This window comes from Sciurus vulgaris, assembly GCF_902686455.1.
Source record: "Sciurus vulgaris genome assembly, chromosome: 1".
NCBI classification, from domain to species: Eukaryota; Metazoa; Chordata; class Mammalia; order Rodentia; family Sciuridae; genus Sciurus; species Sciurus vulgaris.
Window position 1 is genome coordinate 195,520,657 of NC_136461.1, and position 20,708 is coordinate 195,541,364.

At 39.6% G+C, this 20,708-nt stretch overlaps 1 protein-coding gene and 1 pseudogene across 4 annotated transcripts in view; one reads left to right on the top strand and one right to left on the bottom strand.

The window, feature by feature from the left end:
- Nucleotides 1-11,405, bottom strand: part of ATAD2 (ATPase family AAA domain containing 2) — a 56,795-nt gene extending 45,390 nt beyond the window's left edge. Inside the window, exon 1 of one of the 3 annotated variants that reach the window (XM_079103072.1) lies at nt 11,122-11,405. In XM_079103072.1, coding sequence (XP_078959198.1) covers nt 11,122-11,289 — 168 coding nt within the window. In that variant the 5' untranslated portion in view covers nt 11,290-11,405. Of the gene's footprint in view, nt 1-10,537; nt 10,855-11,121 lie in introns of those variants that run through there. The other 2 variants (XM_079103071.1, XM_079103073.1) reach the window with 2 other exon arrangements.
- A 1,770-nt stretch (nt 11,406-13,175) lies between these two features.
- On the top strand, nt 13,176-13,440 carry LOC306663278 (cytochrome b-c1 complex subunit 10-like; annotated as a pseudogene). Its single transcript has one exon. The product of its transcript is annotated as a cytochrome b-c1 complex subunit 10-like (transcript).
- Nucleotides 13,441-20,708: the final 7,268 nt, after the last annotated feature.

The following is a 20,708-nucleotide window of genomic DNA, read 5'->3' on the forward strand; positions in this document are numbered from 1 at the left end:
GATTTGTTAGCACTGTTACCAGTGTATACATGTTTAAGAATATTTCAAAAAATATCTACACCTTCATGAAATGTTCCTAACCCAAGTGAAGGTTTGGAACATCACATCAGGTGGCTTTTCTATAGCAGGCTGTAATATTTTTAAAATGACTACCTATAACCTTAGAGCTAAGACTTTTCATGGAATATATTAAGGTAATCTTTCCCAGATTCTCAACTTCCTTATGCACTTTTTCTTAAAACCAATTTGTTTGAGAAGGCACAAGGTACCCCATTCATTTGTCTTTGTTCCATTTTACAAAATAAAGTCCTATCATTCACCCATTTAGAATTCTACTCATTCAGATTCAGTACTGCCTCAAGGCATTAAAAACCTTCATAAAGCCAAAGAAAAATACTGAAGTAAGGTATAAGAAAACTGAGTGACTGAGTGACAAGCAACCTGGCAAATCCTTCCACTTGTTTAGTAGTTTTTTTTTTTTTTTTCCTTTTCTTTTCTTTTTTTGGTGACAGGAATTGAACCTAGGGACATAATCACTGAGCCACATCCCCAATCCTTTTTATTTTGAGACAGGGTTTTGTTAATTTGATGAGGCTGGCTTTGAACTTACGATCCTCCTGTATCAGCCTCCCTCTCCCTTGTTGCTGGGATTACAGGTGTGTTCCACTACACCCAGCTTTTTATTAGGAAGCTTCAACAAAATTGACAGGAGATCTAGTAAAGCCAAGAGACAAAAATAATTTTTGGAAAGTGATTTTTGACATATCAAGCCAAAAAAAACCGGAGTGATGTTATTAAACAAAACTCCTTTCATTAATATCTACATAATTATATGAACAATGTTTTGTAATTGCTTTTATTTATAAAGACCACAGAAACTGAAGTAAAACACCATCTTCTTCAGTAACAAATACATGAGTTAGTTGGGTACGTAGGGAGACTTCATATGAGACTAATAAAATTTTATTTTGTTTACTCCTTTCTAATCAAAACATGTTTTTGTTGTTTTAATTTATTATCAATAATTATGCTAACTTAATCCACAGAAGTTTTATTTCTTGGAGCCTACATAGAAAAATAGGTAAAATTTTCAAATTGTTTTAAAAGAACAAAAAGCTGGCTGATAAATGTCTGTTAAGCATAAAATATATGAAGATGGATTTCTGTGGGTCAAATGAACTGAATGCAAATTAAAGAAGGGGGAAAAAGAATCAAGGTTAAGTTTGTTTGCTAAAAGAGCTTGTTCATGTACCATTTTTTAAACATTTTATGACATCAAATAATTATTGTTTTTAGATTTCAGTGGATATATGTAAGAGGCTGATGTAACAATTTTTTCTTTTTAATGTCAACATAAAAAAAAGTAACCAAAAATGCCAGGTACATGGTGGTGAATTCCTACAGTTCCAGATGTTAGGGAGGCTGAGGCAGGAGGTCAACCTGGGCAATTTAGGTGGACCCTGTCTCAAATAAAACTTAAAAGAACAAACAAAATAACAAATTACATCTTCTGTAATTATTTAAACCAGTGAGAATAAGCACAAATGGTAACTTAAAATTATACAAAAGAATAAAAAGCTAAAAAACAATTGCTTCATGACTTTGGATTTGGCAATGATTTCTCAGAAATGATATCCAAACCAGAGACAACTTCATCACAACTAAATTTTTTTATGTACCAAAGGATACTATCAATAGAGTGAAAAGGTAACCTACAGAATAGGAGAAAATATGTGCAAACAATATATCTAATAAGGACTTGATAACTAGAAGATATTAAAAACTCCTAGCGGGGTATGGTGGCACATGCCTGTAATTCTTACCACTTGGGAGGCTATGGCAGGAGAATCTCAAGTTTGAGGCCAGCATCAGCAATTTAAAGAGGCCCTGAGTAACTTTGCAAGCCCCTGTCTAAAAATAAAAAATAAAAAGAGCTGGGGATATGGCTCAGTGGTAAAGTACCCTGGGTTCAATCCTCAGAACTGAAAACAAAACAAAATAAAACAAAAAACTTCATAGATTTCAACAACAAAAACCAAAGCACCAATTTAAAAAAATGAGCAAAGGACTTGAATAGATACTTATCCAAGGAAGCTAAACAAATATGAAAAGATGATGAAAAGATGTTCCATGTCCTTAGGGAAATGCAAATGAAAACCAGTGAAACACCCCCTCACGCTCAATAGGATGGCTACTGAGAGAGAGAACACGAAAAAATTTGGGAGGCTGAGGTGGAAGATTCACAAGTTTGAAGCCAGTCTCAAACTTAGACCCTCAAAAATTTTGTATGATTCTGTCTCAAATTTTTGAAAAATAGGACTGGGGATGGAACTCAGGGGTAAAGTGCTTCTGGGTTTAATCTCCAGTCACACACGAACACATGATCAGGGGTGGGAGGAAGAGGGAAGGAAGAAGGAAGAAAAGGGGAAAGAAGGAGAAAGAAGAGGGAGGGGCAGAGGAAAAAACGAGTACTGGAGGGGATGTAGAGAAATTGGGACCCTTGTGTATGTTGGTAGGAATATAAAATGGGATGTCAATATCTCAAAAAATTAAACATAAAACTATCATATGATCCATTTTCTATATGATACCACTTCTGGGTATATGCCCAAAGAAGTTAAAGTAGAGACTCAGATACCTGTACACCCATGTTCAAAGTACTTATTCCCAGCATCCAAAAAGTGGAAGCACCAGAAGAATGGACAAAATGTGAATATTTTGTTACAATGAATTTGTGAATACAATGGAAACTTATTCTACCTTAAGAATGTAAATCTTAATACATGCTACAATGCTAAGTTTGAAGATACTGAAATAGTATGTCACAGAAAGTCAAATACTGTATGATTCCTCTTATGAGAGAGTCCTAGAGTAGTCATATGCAGAAAAACAAAGTTGAAAAGTTCTAGAGGTGGATAATGGTGATGGTTACAGAAAAAAAAAAATTAAATGTATTTATTGCTACAGAACTGTAACTTAAAAATGGTAAACTTTATAGTATATATATTTTGTTACAGTAAGAAATAGGGGCTGGGAAGATAGCTCAGTCGGTAGAGTGCTTGCCTTGTAAGCATAAGGCCCTGGATTCAATCCCCAGCACCCCCCCCCCCCCAAAAAAAAGGGAAAAGAAATAAATGTCACCATACTCTGGGGGATAATTAAAAAGATTTGTTTCTATAGGAAAAAAGAAAAGGAAGTGGTAATAATACTGGGTAAAAAAGATTCCCTGAAAGCCAGGGGCATGGGTACATGCCTATAAACCCAGTGACTTGGGAGGCTGAGGCAAGAGAATTCCAAGTTTGAGGCTGGCAACTTAATGAGTCCCTAAGCAACTTAGCCAGACCCTAGCTCTAAAAATAAAGAGCTGGGGATATAGCTCTGTGATAAAGTGACCTTTTGTTCAATCCCCAGTACCAAAAAATAAAAAGGGCTGGGGATGTAGTTTATTAGTAGAGCATCCTCAGGTTCAATCTCCAGAACTACAAAAAGAGAAATTCCCAGAAAAACTTGGAAGACTTACCTTCTAAGTGATATAAAAAAATCTTTGGGGCTGGGGAGATAGCTCCGTTGGTAGAGTGCTTGCCTTGCAAGCACAAGGCCCTGGGTTCGATCCCCAGCACCACAAAAAAAAAAAAAAAAATTGATTTGCATTGTGAGTGGCTCCAGTTCATCCTCCCTAAACAAAGCACTGGCAGCAAAGAAGGTTCTCCTCAAAAGTGTATAGAAAAAACAAAACAGGCTTTTGACATCCACTATAAAGTACACCCTGGGGACTTTTAAACTCTCAGTAACTTTCAAAGACATTTCTTATGGCTGAGGATATAGCTCAGTGGTAAAGAACCTGACAAGCATATGCTAAGACCTGGGTTTGAGTCCCAGAACTGCAAAAAAAAAAAAAAAAAAAAAAAAAAAAAAAAAAAAGTAAACATGCCCATTAGAATTAGAACAATGAAAAAAATGCACAAGATGAAAATGTCACCCTTCTACAGAAAATCACTGTTAATCTTTTGGTAAATAAACCATTCCTTTCCTATGCAAACACAGTCATGCCATTTTTTTTTTAAATCATGCTGGAGGTGGAACTCAAAGTCTTGTGCATACTAAGCACACACTCTACCACTGCACTACACAATTTTTATATTAATAATATTCTAATGTTTAATAACTTTTTCCTAAAAATACAAATATTTTTCCATGTCATTAAATATTTTCTAAAATTCTTTTAAAATGAATCAATATTGTCAGTCAATTACATGAATCTACTTAACATACTACTTGGCTGTGGGAGTACAGTTAAATGTGAGAAATAACTTCTAATGACCTAGATAGCACAGTAGGCTACCTACGGTTGACAACTATAAATTGTACATTTCAAAATAAGATTTCGAATGTTCCCAACAAAAGAAATGATATGTATCTAAGGTGATAGATATACCCATTACCTTATCTTATACTTACACTACGTAATGTACTTACTGAAAGGTCATACTGTACCCCATAAATATGTACAATTACTATGTCAACTAAAAATAAATTTTAAGCCAGGAGGAGTGATGCATACCTGTAATCCCAATGGTTTGGGAGGCTGAGGCAGAAAGACTGGGAGTTCAAAGCCAGCTTCAGCTACTTAGGCCCTAAGAAAGTTAGCAAGACCTTGTCTCAAAAAAAAGACTTGGGGGGCTGGGGATATAGCTTCAGTTGGTAGAGTGCTTGCCTCATAAGCACAAGGCCCTGGGTTCAAATCCCCAGCACCAAAGGGGGAAAAAAAAATGGGGATGTAGCTCAATGGTTAAGTGCTCCTGGGTTCAATCCCTGGTACTTAAATAAATTTTAAAAACTCAAGATTGCTTTACATATTATCTGCAATTTTTGATGTAATACATGCCTCTAAATGAATTACTGTGAACATCTAATCTTTAAAGGGCAACTAGCAGTTATTAAATCAGTCGTCATAGTTTAATATGGCTAATTAAATTAATTCTTAATAAATAAATGTTAACTGTTAAAAAAAGTCAACACTGCAGGTCAGATATGGTGACTTTCACTTTCTACTTTACAACATGTATTACCAGGAAAAAAAATTCCTAAAAACAAAGAGAAAACAATTCTAAACCTCAAAATGTAACGTCCTCTCTTATTCTTTTGTTGAAATCTACTTAAATATTGAGAGCACTGATAGTTCTTTAGAAGTTTTTGTTTGTTTTTGAACAGTATCCTTTGTTTTAAAACTTTATCACCATTTTTTTTTCTGGTAGTATGGGGGATTGAATTTAGAACCTCACACGCGCTAGGCAAGCACTCTACCACTGAGTTACATTCTCAGCCCAAAAGTGAAGTTTTAAGAGACAGAAGATGGTGGCGCACACCTGTAATCCCAGTGGCTCAGGAGGCTGAGGCAAAGAAGATTGCAAGTTCAAAGCTAGCCTCAGCAACTCGGTGAGGTCCGAAGCAACTGAGACCCCATCTCTAAATAAAATACAGAACAGACTGGGGATGTGGCTCAGAAGTTGAGTGCCCCTGGGTTCAATCCCCAGTACAAAAAAGAGACCGAAAAAAATGTATTTTGTTAAATTTTAAGCCTGTTATGATCTTGTAGAATAAAACACTTCACTGAAGCAGCACAACTGCATAGAAGAAATATTGTTATTTTTCACAAGATCAAGTTAAAGCTTTCAATTCATAACAAAAGTGGGAGGCCAATTCAAATGTAACTTCAACAAATGAGGCTTTAACAGGATTTTAAAAATCATTTGCAATACTGACATAAAATGTCTTCATCCAGACTTTAGAGCTCCTTGAAAGCCTGAATAACAGTATATTCTAAAGCACAATGGTATTCCTATTATACAAAATACAGTTGATATCTCTCCTTAGCTTCATCTTTAAAAATAAGAATGGGCTGGACGTGGTGTCGCATGCCTGTAATCCCCAGAGACTGAGGCTGAGGCAGGAGGATTGCAAGCTTAAAGACAGCCTCAGCAATTTAGGCACTAAACAATTTAGTGAGACCCTGGCTGGAGGGGGAGGTTGGAGAAAACGAGGGATGGGGCTCAGTGGTTAAAGTACTTCTGAGTTCAATCTCCTATACCTAAATAAATAAATAAGAATGGATCAATTCCTCACCATTGATCTGTATCACAAACTTCAGCAATTTGGTTTTTGCCTCTACACCTCTTACAGTGAATTCACAACTGTCTCCCAATAGTTAAATTCAATGGCTTTTTCTCTATCTAAATGGCTTCTACGGAGTTACTCACTCCCTTCTTTAAATGCTTTGCTTTTAAATCTCTTGATTTATAGAAAATGATTACAAAATCCAACCTCTTTAAAGATGAGAAGAAGTTTAGACTTCTTAATTATTTTTGTTTTGCTGGTTTCTATTTATTTTATTCTTGATATATAGTCCTAGTATCTTCTCAGAATCTGATACTAATATTCCCAAGGGCTACCATTCACGTCTTTGGCTGGAAATAAGTCTTCCCTTTCTGTATCCTAACAACTCTTGGTCCCCATGCTGTATTATTTGGCATTTTCTCTCTAATCCCACTACTACCACTTTAAATTAAACTCTAGTTTTCTGTTTTGGTCTAGTGCTATAATGGCCCATTAAGGACCAAATTCTGAAGAGAACCTACTTTGATTCTTTGCATGTCACTTACAGATGTATAAATCTTGTATCTGAGCCTTAGTATGCATATCTGTAATGAGAATAATTGTTACTTTAAGGGCAAATGTTATGCATGTATCTATTGGGTACTGTGCCTAGCTCAAAGCAACTGTAATCCAAGTGGCAGCTATTCCCATTATAATCTTTTAACTGGTTATCCAAACTCTCATTTGCTGACTGTAATCCATGTTAAACACTATTGCACCAGATCCCTATTCTAGTTCTTTACTGCTTCCTAAATAAATAGACTTCTAAACCTAAAGTCAAGAGTCTTTCTAGCTTATGCATAAATGCAAAGCTGCCATGTCACCCAACTCCAGGAAGTACCATTCACTGTCTCATGTCAAAATCTCCCTATCCAAGCTTTGTCATACTTCAATGAGCTGCATATTTTTCATTTTTCTATGTTGTTATGCTTCAAGTTAAAAATCTACCATATGTTGTACACACACTAGTGCTGAATTTGAAGTACCTTCCCAGACTTTTAAATAAACATACAATTAAGAAAAATAGTACCTTCTACATGCTGCAGCATGTTTTATTTTATCTAACAACATACTGAAGGGTATAAGTACACAACCCAGAAGTAATGTACAATCATCACCTAAAACCCTCCTCTACTATCCATTTTAAGTGACTATTCAAAATAGGAAATAACCCTAAATTTACAGAAATCAAAGTGTTTTAGACCTGTGAAAGTACAGAAATAGACAACAGACAGTCTTGACTCTGGAGGAAAAAGAAACCACAGAAAAGGTTCCAACTCATAAGGTTGGTAGGATAAAAATAAAAGCTTAAAAAATAAAGTCAAAAAAATAATATTCAGGGAACCTATACAATACAATAACAATACACAAGTCTCAACAGAGTGATATCATATTCAAAATGTAAAAGTAGAATGTAGTTTAACAAATAGGTGACTGTAGGTACCTTCAGAACTTGGAGACAAGGTCAGTCTCCAAGACTGGACTAAGAAAAACTCAAATTAATAAATTAGTATGAATAAATTTAACCATCTGCAAAAGTAACCTCCTAAGAAATGCTCTGTCAAATAAAATACAGCTGATGGGACTAGGAAACATGAATATAAGCAGGGTATTCAGAGAGTTAAGTCTCTGAAATGTATGCTTAATATTAAAAAAGACGAGGTATACTGGGCTGGGGTTGTAGCTCAGTGGTAGAGTGCTTACCTAGCATGTGTGAGGCACTGGGTTTGAACCCCAACACCACATAAAAAATGAATAGGTATTGTGTCCATCTTCTTGGTGGGGGGGGAGGCAAGGTATAATCCATTCAAATGTTCTGGATGAAAAGCCCCCAAATTAGAACATATTCCTACCACAAAAGTATGTTTCATTTTAACACTGGTGAGTTTTTATAAGTATGAATTTATTACCCTTCAACACTATCCATTTCTTTTAATCCAATCCCATGCCCACCAAGTAACCTGATTATAATTTGGTGCCTTGATTTATAAAAGGTAAGAGTACTCTGTCTCAAAAAGTTATTTAAAAAAATGTATAATCCATACTGCAAATCCTGGTCTGGAAAGAAAAATCCTCCACCCTACAACATCCAGCTGAGTGCGTTCCCATTGCCCAATCATCATGTGGCATTTATGGCAAAGTCTCTGTATACTGCTGTTAGGTCTCCTCTGCTAGATTAAGTTCCTTTCAAGCAAAGACAATCAAAAACAAGTATCAATTACTAATCTACAACATGCTAAGCTTTGTTCTAGGTTCAGAAATACACTGTTCAAAAAAAGTAAAAATCTAAGTTCCTATGGAGTTACATTCTAATTTGGGGAAGAGAAAAATACTTAAAAAAAATAGAAAACTAAAGAATATGCCAGAATGTGATTTTAGAGCACAAAGCAGAAAAAGTCATGTCAAAGGGAGTAGTTTGTAATTTTGAATAGGGTGTTTAGGATAAGCACTATGGAAAAGATGAAATTTTAGCAAACACCTGAGAGACTCCAAGTCTGAATCAAAGATCTACAACTTACTGAAGTGACTGAGAAAGTTATTTAAGTCTCCTGTGTCTCATCTGTAAAACAAGAAGAACCCATCTCATAAGGTTGGGAGGATCAATTTATTATTTGTACAATTTCTTGGAACGTATGAAACACTGAGTTGGGAGGTTTGTTTTTAGTTTAAAAAAATATAAAGAACAGTAAAAGAATGGGTCGTGTAGACATGCGAAGTATACTCTATACTGAGGGAGAACAAGGGCAAAGGCCTTGGTATTCAAGGAACAGCTAAACCAGTGGCTGAAAAGGCAGTGAATGTCATTACAAAGGCAAGGTGGTAATGGAGTGCAGGACCGCTTCTAAACTTTTAAACTTTTAGTCATAGATGAAGAGTCACTAGAGGGTTTTTGAGCAGAGGAGTGAACAACTATTTTGACTTTTTAGAAGACTGTTGAAAGAGAAGCATAATAGGTATAATGGCAGAAAACAGAGGCCAGTTGAAAATCTATTTTAATAATTCAGGAAAGAGATAAGAACTTGAGAAGTGGTCAGACTGAATATGTTTTAAAAATAAACAGATTTGCTAACGTATTGGATATAAGCGGAGTCAAGAGTGATCCTAAGGTTTTTGACCTAAGGAACTGGAAAGATGAAGTGGCTGCTGACTAAAATCAACTATGGTCTTATAACTAACAATATGTCAAGAGCTCAGTTAATGTCCTCCCATACGAACACATTTAATCCACACTACTCATGTGGTGGGTAATCACCCTATTCAACAAGCATAGAAAACAGATCATGAGTAAGCTTGGTAAACTGAGATTTAAAACTAACAGTTGTCTTCAGAGCCTATGTATGTATGTATGGTGGGTGTGGTGGTACATGCCTGCAATCCCAGTAACTTGGGAGGCTGAGGCAAGAGGATCACAAGTTCAAGACCAGTCTCAGAACTCAATGAGACCCTGTTTCAAAATAAAAAAAGAAAAAGGCTGGGTATGTAGCTGTCATAAGATCAATCCTCAGTACTCCCATTGCCCCAAAAAAGAAGAGCCTATGTAAGTAACCAGAATTCAATACATTATTAGGGTCACAGGACCTAGCATTATCCTGAAAATAACATTCAATAAACATTTATTGAAATAATTAGTTTTTCTGAACATAGGTTAGTAGATCAAGGGACCTAAATTCAGGGCAAAAGTGTTCCCAGTTCAGAAATGCTGAATCTCCTCAGTTCTCTGCCAATTCCTGCACTTGAATGAGAAACAAATACAGAAAGTCAGGAAATTGTTTTCTAAATTCAGAATTACAATTTCAGAGATGGGAAGGGAATATAAACTTTTAACTCATTCCCTTTGAAAGACAGGCAACCAATATGTGGCACCATAAAAAGATACTAATTTCATATAGTCATCTTACAGAAGATCTTAAAAAAATAAAAACACCTTAGTACAAGACTGAGTCTGAACTAAAAAAGGATTATGCTTTGTCACTCAGGCTACAAACCTTCCCTAAGTCTTTCCTTCTGACTTTCAAGTTCCTAACGCATATGTTATATTTCCTACTTCCACACTATCCTCACTCCGACTCCAGTATGCTACCTGCTGCCTTAACTTTAGTGTTGCTTCCTCAGTCTTTCGTGAATGCTGTCCCTTCCACCTACGTCTCTTTCAGCACCTCGAGTGGGAGATGCATGGGATTTTTCTTTCCCTGTTTTAACTCTATTTTAAAAATCCCATTTGTACTTGAGATTTATAAGAAGCAATTCTTTCAAGAGGACTCTACCCCATTACGAATCTCCCCTATAGATACTGTTAACTGCAGCGTGATGTAACAGAAAGGGAAAGAGGGGAGGGAGGCAGAGAACCAAAGTTCCAATTTTAGATCCGCCACTTACTGGTTACCTTTCAGAGTCCGTTTCTTCGTCTGTCACAGATCATTCCTACACATTATGCAACCTGATATTCGCTGCGCTCTTATTACCGAACCCCTCCGGATCCTACACCGAGGTCCGGCGACCTGAATCACTGTGTATCCCTGGAGCCCCGAAAGTGTTCAGCACGCATACAGCAAGCAGTCAGCACATGCGTGTTGCTCCCCACTGGCTGCTGCGGACCCAGGGCAAGCCCGGGGAGGACGGCCCGGGAGGTGGGGGAGGGCAGCCCCAGAGCGCGGCTCGGCCCCACACTGCACTTCAGCTCTGGCGGGCTTCGGCTTCCTCTTGCGTAAAAGTAGGAGGTAACCAACTGCTCGGCCCGCTTCCAGCCAGCGCAGTCGCTGCGAGCCGACCCGCACCCGAGCGGCCGGGCCCACGAGAACCCTTCCATTCCCCTCGTCCTCGACCCACTCCTCCCCCCACCAACTGACACCCCCGCCGGCGCAGCGCACGCCGTCTCCTCCCGGGCCCGGCCGCAGGCGGTCCCCTCAGGCCGGGCCCCAGGGCCCCAGGGTCCCGCCCTAGGCCGGTCCCACCCGGGCCGGTACTCACGTCCGTAGCGGCCGCGGTGACGGCGGATTTCTCCGCGGCGCCGGCCGAACGGAGCCGCCTCCGTCCCATCTGCTCCAGGCTAAGGAACTCGTTGGACAGGTCCAGAGAGTCCGTAGCCGATGCGGTGGAGCGGCTGTGCAGCTCCAGACTGCTGCGGAGAACCACCATCGTTTCTGCCTGCAGGTCCAGGCGTCGCTGTGGTAGAGGGTCCGAGCTCGGAAAAGCAGCCGCTCAGGCGCTTCCGCGCTCCGAATTCTGGCGCCACTAGCCCCGCGCCGACGGCCGCAGCGTGCGCGCCCGGAATCCCTCCGCCGCCTGCCCCGCCCACTCCGCCACCCTGAAACGGCGACCTCGAAACTCTCCTATCTGAAAAGCACAGGAGGCCGAGCCCAAGTGGACCCAACGCACGCTGACAGCGTGGAGGACCTGAACCGATCCGGGCCGGACAACGTTTGACTTATTTTTTCCTTATGTAGTTCCGGCTCGATGAGCTGGGCGGAGGGAGACAGCGCGAGCGGTGCACAGTCCCGTTTGGAATTTTGGCGCGTGCAGGCCGCAGGGGGAAGGGAGGCCGCCGCGCGCTCTCATTGGCTGGCGGCGCCGGGCGGCCCCGCCCCGCCCCTGCCGACACCTGCCTGCCGTTTCCCGCCATCTAAGATTCAAAAGCAAGATGTGGTCAGGGAGCCCTGCGAAGTGAAGCCAGTAGCTTTGACAGGTTCCGACTGTGAGCCTTAAGAGGTCTTTACTGCTGACTTAAGCACAAGTTAACTACCAAAAGGAAAGAAAACGAAACGAGCTTCAAGAGCCAGTAAAGGCCGGGCGCGGTGGCGCGCGCCTATAATCCCAGCGGCTGAGGAAGCTGAGGCAGGAGGATCGCGAGTTCAAAGCCAGCCTCAGGCAAAGCAACTCAGTGAGACCCGTCTCCACATAAAATACAAGATAGGGCTGGGGCGTGGCTCGTGGTCTGGTGCCCCTGAGCGCAATTCCCGGTACAAAAAAAAAAAAGCGCTAGTCAAGCCCAATAGTTAAGGACGCAGGCTCTGTCACAAATTATTCACTTTTCCGGGTCATGATTTCCTCATGCGGAAAATAACTATAATAATAATAATAATACCTAGGAGCCTAAGGATTATAATTATACCATATCACCATGCCTGCACGTATTAAGTGCTAAATAAACCTTGGTTGCTGTCACAGAATTACAGAAAATGGCTTCTCTAAGATGACAAGAATTACTTGACAACTTCGAAATAGATAACATGCTGAATGATCAGAATGAGAGAGGAGTCCTATTACAACAGAAAAAAAATCTATGTTTTGATCTGGATGACTACAGTTTATTAATTCAACGTGTTAAATATTCATTGAGCATCTATTATTTGCCAGGCATTATCCTAAGCACTGGGGATGCAACGATGAACAAGAGATCAAAGATGCTTCCCACAAGGGCTGGGGATGTAGCTCAGTTGGTAGAGTGCTTACCTCACAAGCAAAAGGCCCTGGGTTCAATCCTCAGCACCGCAGGGGGAAAAAAAAAAATGCTCCCACAAGCTGTCCGATGGCCCATGCCTGAAATCCCAGCGACTGGGTAAACTGAGGCAGGAGGATTGCAAGTTAGAGGCCAGGCTAAGCAACTTATTGAGACCCTGTCTCAAAATAAAAAATAAAAAGGACTGGGGATGTAGCTCTGTGGTAAAGAGACCCAGGTTAAATCCTCAGTACAAAAAAGAAAAAAAAAATGCTTTCACAGTACTTAGATTCTAGTGGAAGAATCTAATTCTGGCAATATAGTAAATATATGCTTAAAAGTGATGTTGCAGGGCTGGGGTTGTGACTCAGTGGTAGAGCACTTGTCTAGCATGTGTGAGGCACTGGGTTTGATTCTCAGCACCGCATATAAATAAACAAATGTCCATTGACAAATAAAAAATATTTTTTTTAAATAGTGATGTTACACAAAAATAGAGAGAGGGGGAAGAGTGCAATTTTAAAGAAGATAATAAGAGAAGGTATCCCAGGGGACATGGTGACCCTGAGCATGCGGACTGGCAGCAATGCTGATCTGGTTCCTGGGCCCGCGCTACCTGCCTCTGGCTGAGAACTGGATCCTCACAGCCAGCATGGGGCACTGTGGGTGTGGTGGGGCTGGTGAGGGCCACTGACTGGCAGCTCATTCTGGACTGGGTACCTTACATCAACGGCAAGTTTAAGAAGGAAGATTAGTTAAGCTGAACCTCCATGGGCCCCTCCAGTATCTGTTCAGAACAGCCCAAGCCCAAAGGATGGATACTAGGACTGGCTACATGGCTAAAGGGTTGTCATCTGGATGCACCAAGTGTCAGCCTCCCTTGCGGCCTGCCTGACCCAGGGCTTCTTTCAACTCCATAATTTCACAAATCCAATGACTGGCAGAAATAGTTTCAGTACTTGAAATATTTAGTTTCAATACTTAAAATAATTTAAATACTTAAATATTTGAGAGAGAGAGAGAGAGAGAGAGAGAGAGAGAGAGAGAGAGAGAAGATATCCCAGATAAGTCTGAAGGAAAACCAAGAGGAGGATGTTGGGCACACACACATACATACACACACTCAGATGTATATATTGACGTTTTGGATAACCTGAAATATGAGAAGGAATCATTCAAATATTTTGACAGAATTTTTCAAGCAATAGGAAAACAAGTGCAAAGGCCCTAGGGTAGAAAGGCCAGAATAGCTTAAAACATTTTCAGAGATCATAAGAATCTCCAAGAGTTTATTAAATGCACTGCATAACAGATTCAGGTAACTCCTCCTAAAAGTGATTTCATAGGCTTGCGGTAGGACTCGTAAGCTTCGGGTTTCTGTTTTTGTTTTTCAACATATCTGGGTGATTCTTCTCCAAACTGTGGTTTGTGACTCACAGGCCTGCAATGTACGAGCAGAGTTGACTGATACAATAGTACCTGTTGATATTAGAAAGGTAGGTTCAGGCCACTAGGTACAGTGCCTTGAAGAACATATTAGAGAGTTTGACTTTAGCTTTGATACAATTGCAGTGTGAAGCCACCGCAGCGCAGGAAAGCAATAAAGTACCAGGACCTGACTACTTGCTAAGCCATTGGGAGTTGACAAGAATGATGTGAAGTGAAACATTAGGAGGTCACCACATTGTCTCCATGAGAGAAGATGGTCACTGGACTGGTAGCAGCAACCCAAGCAGAGTGGAAGTTGGGAATGTACTTGGATTAGAGCCTACAGAAGAATTCAGCTCATGCTTCACCAGAGTGACTTACTTGGTCTATGTGTGCTCTTGACATACCTGTGACCTTGTGAGCTCATCCTCAGAAGGCCACACTAGCAGAAGGAACTGGTTAGCTGATCAGAACTGACCAAAAGCAGACAAAAAATACAACAGACTTTGTGGGGATGGTTTTAGATATCTGTTATAATCAGAAGTGACTCCCATGGCTGGGTTATGCTATTAACTTTTCTATTTATGTTTTATTTATTTTTCAAGAAGTAGTATATTCATGTGGTTCAAATTTCAGTAGTTACAAAAGAATATATAGTTTGGGGGTACTGGGGATCAAACAGGACCTCACACATGCTAATCATGTGCCCTGCCACTGAGCCAGATCTCCAAACCCCGAAAGAGTATATGGATAAAGTCTTCTTCACACGTTGGTTTGCCAGTCGTCTTGTTCTCCTTCCCACCTGAACCAATTCAATCAGGTTCTGGGATATCCTTCCAGATAGCCTATGCCAAGCATGTTAGTTTCCTAAGGCCATCACAACAAGTTACCATAAACTTGGAGGCTTCAAACAACAGAAATTCGTTCTCTCAAAGTATCAACTCTCAAGATATCAACTTGGTTGTTTCCTTCTGGGGGTCTGAGAGAAAATTCATTCTATGTTTCCCTCAGCTTCTGGTGTCTGCTGGCAACAGTGGCATTAGTGGGATCGAGGAATATTTTTGGAATATAACTCCAATCTCTGCTTCCATCTCCATATGTCTTTTTTCCCCTGTGTGTTTCTTGTTTGTATCTCAAATCTTCCTCAACTTTCTCTTGTAAGGATACCAGTCACTGGATTATTTAGGGAATACCCTCAATCTAAGATGACATCATATTATATCTACGGAGACCCTATTTCCAAATGACATCATATTCACAGTTAAAAGTAGTCTCTACCACTGGGCTACATCCATATTGCAGAGCTGCTATTCAACCTACTATCTCAGTAGGGGCTGGAAAACTTTTTTTTTTTTTGGTAAAATTTTCAGGCCCTATGATCATAGTGTAAAAGCAGCCACCCATAATGTAGAAACAAGAGGCATGAGTGTATTCCAATGGAAGTTCGTTTAGAAAAATATGAGGTAGACTGTATTTGACCCATAGATCACAGTTTTTAAATCTCTGATCCATACTATCATACAATCGTGTGTGTGTGTATCATTTCCCACTTATTTACACTATAATACTATAGTGTGTGTGTGTATTCATTTCCCACTTATTTACACTATAATACTATAGTGTGTGTGTGTATTCATTTCCCACTTATTTACATGTAAGATGGCATGCTGTAATCCTGTTTCATACTGGGCTTTTTCATGTATAACTAAGTCTAACAATCTTTCCATATGAGTTCAGAAAGACCACTGTCCCTTTTTATCATGGTTCATTTTGTGGACATACCATAATTTAACTAGACCTCAATGGATGAACATTTGCTTCCTTTCTCTTGCTATTGTCTAACTGCTGTGAATAAATTGGCCCGAATGCCATTTCAAACCTATAACATTATATATATTGAATAAATTTCTGGAAGTGGAATGCCTAGACCAAAAAGCATGTACAACATAGATGCAATAACATAGATGAATCTTACAAACATTATTAGGCAAAATAAAAATCAGATATGAAAATGTACAATTTCTTGAAGTAGAAAAACTGACAAAACTTTTTTCTGTTGTTAGAAATCAGAACATTGGTTGTCCTTAGAGTAGTAAAATGTGAAGGGAACTTGAACTGGACTATGGTTTGGCAAGTGCATTCAAGCTATGAGAGTTAATAGAACTGAACCCTTTAGACTCTTACACTTTCCTTTGTGTCAGTGCAATGAAAAGTTATAAGAAGGACTTCCACTACAAAACCATATACATTTATGATTTTGATAGAGATGATCCAATTGCCCTCTGCAGAAGTTATAGCAGTCATTTGGGTTCTTTTAAAATAAGCAAAGAAATAGAAATTTCAGAATGCCAACAATAATAAACATTATGATTTATCACGCTGGCTTCAGCCTTTGTTTGGTGTAGTGGTTTGAACTGTGTTCCCAAAAAAAGATACATCCAAGATCTAAACACCCATACTTGTGATGTGATCTGATTTAGAAAGACGGTCTTTGAAGATGTAATTAGTATCTTGAGATGAGATCATCCTGCTTTAGGGCAGGCCCTAAATCCAATGACTGCTATTCTTATAAGACAAAAGAGAGAGAATTGACACAGAGATACCAGAGAAGGTGGTGGTGTGAAGATGGGTAGAGGTGTGGTGACGTGTCTATGAGCCAAGAAACTGCAAGATGCCAACAACCACCAGAAGCTGGGAGAGAAGCAAAGGACAGATTGTCCCTTGGATCCAACCTGGCCCACACTTTGACTTCTGAACTCCTGGACTGTGAAAGATTTAAGCGTGTGTGTGTGTGTGTGTGTGTGTGTGTGTGTGTGTTTTAAACTAGCCACTGTGTGGTAATTGCTTACATCTGGCATCCCTGGAAAAAGGAACATAGTCGGTCTGGGATTAGTCTTCTGATGATGAGATTTCTTCCCTTTTCTATCCAGTCTTAGTCATTAAAGATGGAAGTGACTTGACTTAGGAAAAGAAGAGGCCGTAGAAACAGGTTCCTGCTCACACCATGTGACTACTTCAAAAAGGTCCAAGTGGTCTCACTTCATGCGTGATGGAAGAGAGGCTGAACTAAGACTTGATCATAATGGTAGGTAGCAGAGTTACAAGATAAAAATCAATTCAGATGGGGATTTCTTTCAGGAGTGTTATAATGTGACCTTAGTCAAATTCAATAGTTAATCTCATTGACTTCCCACAAAAGAGGGAAGACCATTAATTATATGGAGGTAGGGGACTCACAGTTGACAGCTGCTGTTTTTTAGTTCCTCTGGGAACCCAGGGCCCCAGGCTTGCTAGGCAAGCACTCTACCACTCAGCTACACTCCCAGCCCTTTTTAAAGTTTATTTTTGAAAAAAGTCTTGCTAAATTGCGCAGGTTGGCCTTGAACTTGCAATCCTCCTGCCTCAGCTTCCTGAGTAACTGGGATTTACTGGCATATACCACCAAACCAGGTTTGTTTGTTTGTTTGTTATGTATTTATTACTTTTTATGGTGTTGGAAAGTGAACCGAGGGCCTCACATGCTAGGCAAACATTACCACTGATCTCTACCCCTAATCCCCTACTTCATATTTAAACATATACCCTTTCTATCTGGAAGATTTTCTTTTTGAGTTGTTTTTGGCTTTGGCAGGACCCACCCTTCTTCTGTGAAAATCCTGCAGGGAGATATGCTTCGTTTCATTGGTAATTTGGCAATTAGTGTTCAGGATGTAACTTTGGCCTAACCATCTGGGACATTTATTGCCTCTTGTAGGAATGGTCCAAAGATGCATGGGCGGAAATTATTTAGATTATTTGTGTTGACAAAGCAGATGGTACAGAGACAGTTGCTTTTTGGGGGGTCAGTACTGGGAGTTGAACCTCGAGGCCTCTACCACTGGGCAACACCCCCACCTGTTTTTTTTTTTTAATTTTTAAAATTTTTTGTTTTGAGTCAAAGTCTTACTGTCTTTGAATTTGGACGACTCCTGCCTCAGGCTCTGGTCACTGAGATTACAGGCATGCACGCTGTGTGCCCTAGTAGAAGAAATACTCTTTTGTGTTTTTTCAGGTCTTACTCTGTCTCCCTTGAATATACTTCATTCAATTTGTCAGTTTTCCCATGTAAAGTGTGGTATGTAGCAGTGAGTCTAAAACCATAGGTACGGTCTGGTCCATGCAGAGAAACATGGACTACTGCTTCCTTCTGCCCCAGTCTAAGTCAGAGAGGTTTATTATTTTATTTATTTATTTATTTATTTATTTAAGGTGCTGGGGATTGAACTCAGGGCATTGTGCTTGCGAGGCAGGCACTCTACCAACTGAGCTATCTCCCCAGCCCAGAGAGGTTTATTATTGTGCTCCAAACCCAGCAACTTTCTCATCCCAATGGTGAGGTTCCCTCTCACCCCCTCTCACAGCCAGCTTCCATAGTACATTGTTACTTTAACTCTTGTGTTTTGTATGGAAATTATATCTTTAAAGTGGGAAAAGGGTAATAAAATAAATTCAAATTAAAATAACAATGGGAATTTCAGAGTTTTGTTTATCGTTTTTAAATAAAGTCCTCAATTCTGCATTGAGGGACGGGTCCATTTCTTTTTCTTTTTCTTTTTTGTGGGGGAGGTTACAGGTGATTGAACCTAGGGGCACTTAATCACTTAGCCATATCCCCAGACCTTTTTAATATTTTATTTAGAGACAGGGTCTTGCTAAATTGCTTAGGGCCTTGCTATGTTCCTGAGGCTGGCTTTGAACTTGTGATCCTCCTACCTCAGTCTCCTGAGTTGCTGGGCTTACAGCTGTGTGCCACCACGTCCATCTATGGGCCCATTTCTTGAAAACAATAAAGCAATATGTATCAGGAATCCTGAAAAATGTTTAAACCCTTACCTCAAGAATTCCACTTCTACCACTCCAAAGATAAAAATCATAGGTACGAACTAGATTCATATACAAAAAAATTGATTACAACTTTACTTAAAATAGTATATTGTTATACTAAAAACAAACTAGATGCCCAACAGCACAGGGGAAATTAAGTGAATAATCGTCTACCCCCACACATTTATATTAATGTCCATACATCTGATTCTTCAGAAGTGATTTATTTTTAACATTTATTACAAAATTATACATGGAAAAAGTACAAGCAGCACAGAAGTAAAAAATAAAGGCACAAATCATTCCATTTGGTTGCTAGAAGGAAAAAGAAGCTTTCTCTTTCCACCGAGGTTGCTGAGCCTGGAAAATATGAATACACGGCTGCCAGTGGCTGCCCCAGGCAGAAGTGAGAAAATGATCTCAGAATGAAGCCAAGCATTGAGAAATAGAGAGATGGGGAGAAAGAAGGGCTGCGATGTGATCCTGGTTAGTGTCCCCTGAGACCCTGCAGCTCATCCTTTGTGTCTGAGAGCCATTTCAGTGTCCTTCCTGTTACAGGGGCTAATAACAGCCTTGACTTTGAACTGGGCATGAATCAGGACTAGTATAGCGGAGCCAGGTGCTTTGTTGGAAGCAAGGTATACTCTTGGTTACGATCCTTTTCTAACAATCAGTTCTTTTAAAAAATCTTTACTTCAACAAGGATTTATGCCCCTCACCTTTTAAAACAAAATAGTCACTAATGGTCATGGGAATAGACATTAAGCTCATCAGTGTATGGGGGTGTCTGGAATACCTCTTTTTCCCTTTATGCAACTCAAGATAGTGTTCGTATTTAACCTCATGTCATCTCCTCCATCATATTTTCTTAAAGATCTGTAAGAAGGCTTTGGGGGTGTAACCTAAAGCTCTTTAAATATTCTGGGATATAACTCTAGGTCTGAAGATTTTCAGTCCACTTAAGATAATTTAGTGCTTTCTGTCATTGCACCTATCTTGGCCTTTAATTTCCTCTTAGTGCTATTTTCCTTATTCTTTGTAGCTCAAGGATCATTTTTCCTTGATAGAGAAAACGCAAACGAAATAGGCATTGGATATTTCTCTTTCTTTCAGTAATCTGACCACAGCATATCAGATGGTATTAAGCAATGGGATTATCTCTTTCTTTTGCTTCATGCTTTTAATACCAAGCATGAAAACACACCTTTTCAATAAAAAAGCCCCTTTTGATTTTTAAACCTCAAAGTATTTTATACTGCAGATTTCCTGAGTCTCTTTTCCATACCTATGGCCTTTCTTACATTTTCCTTTGTCAAATGTCCCTCCTTTAAATCCCTGCCCTTTAACATCCTAATTTCATTGGATACCTACCATCTTCCATGAGTACATCTCTTATTTCTTCCTAACCTGGTTCTAAGTACCTCTTACTACTCTGAAACCATACCCTTTAAAAAAAAAAATTATTAGCAGTGCATGATAATTATACATAATAGTGGAATTCATTGTTATATATTCATACAGTATAACCATATAATTGTTTTTGTTCTCCAGTAACCCCCCTTTCCTTCTTTTCCTCCCTCCCTGGTCCCCTTTCCCTTTTTATAGTCTCTACTATAGTATCACATGTATTTTTCTTTTTCTTTTTTTAGTACTGAGGATTGAACCCCAGGGGTACTTAACCACTAAGCCACGTCCCTAGCTCTTTCTTTTTTATATTTTAGAGACAACGTCTTGCTGAATTGCTAAGTGTATTGCTAAGTTGCTGAGGCTGGCTTCGAACTCCAGATCCTTTCGCCTCAGCCTCCAGAGCTGCTGGCATGTGCCATCA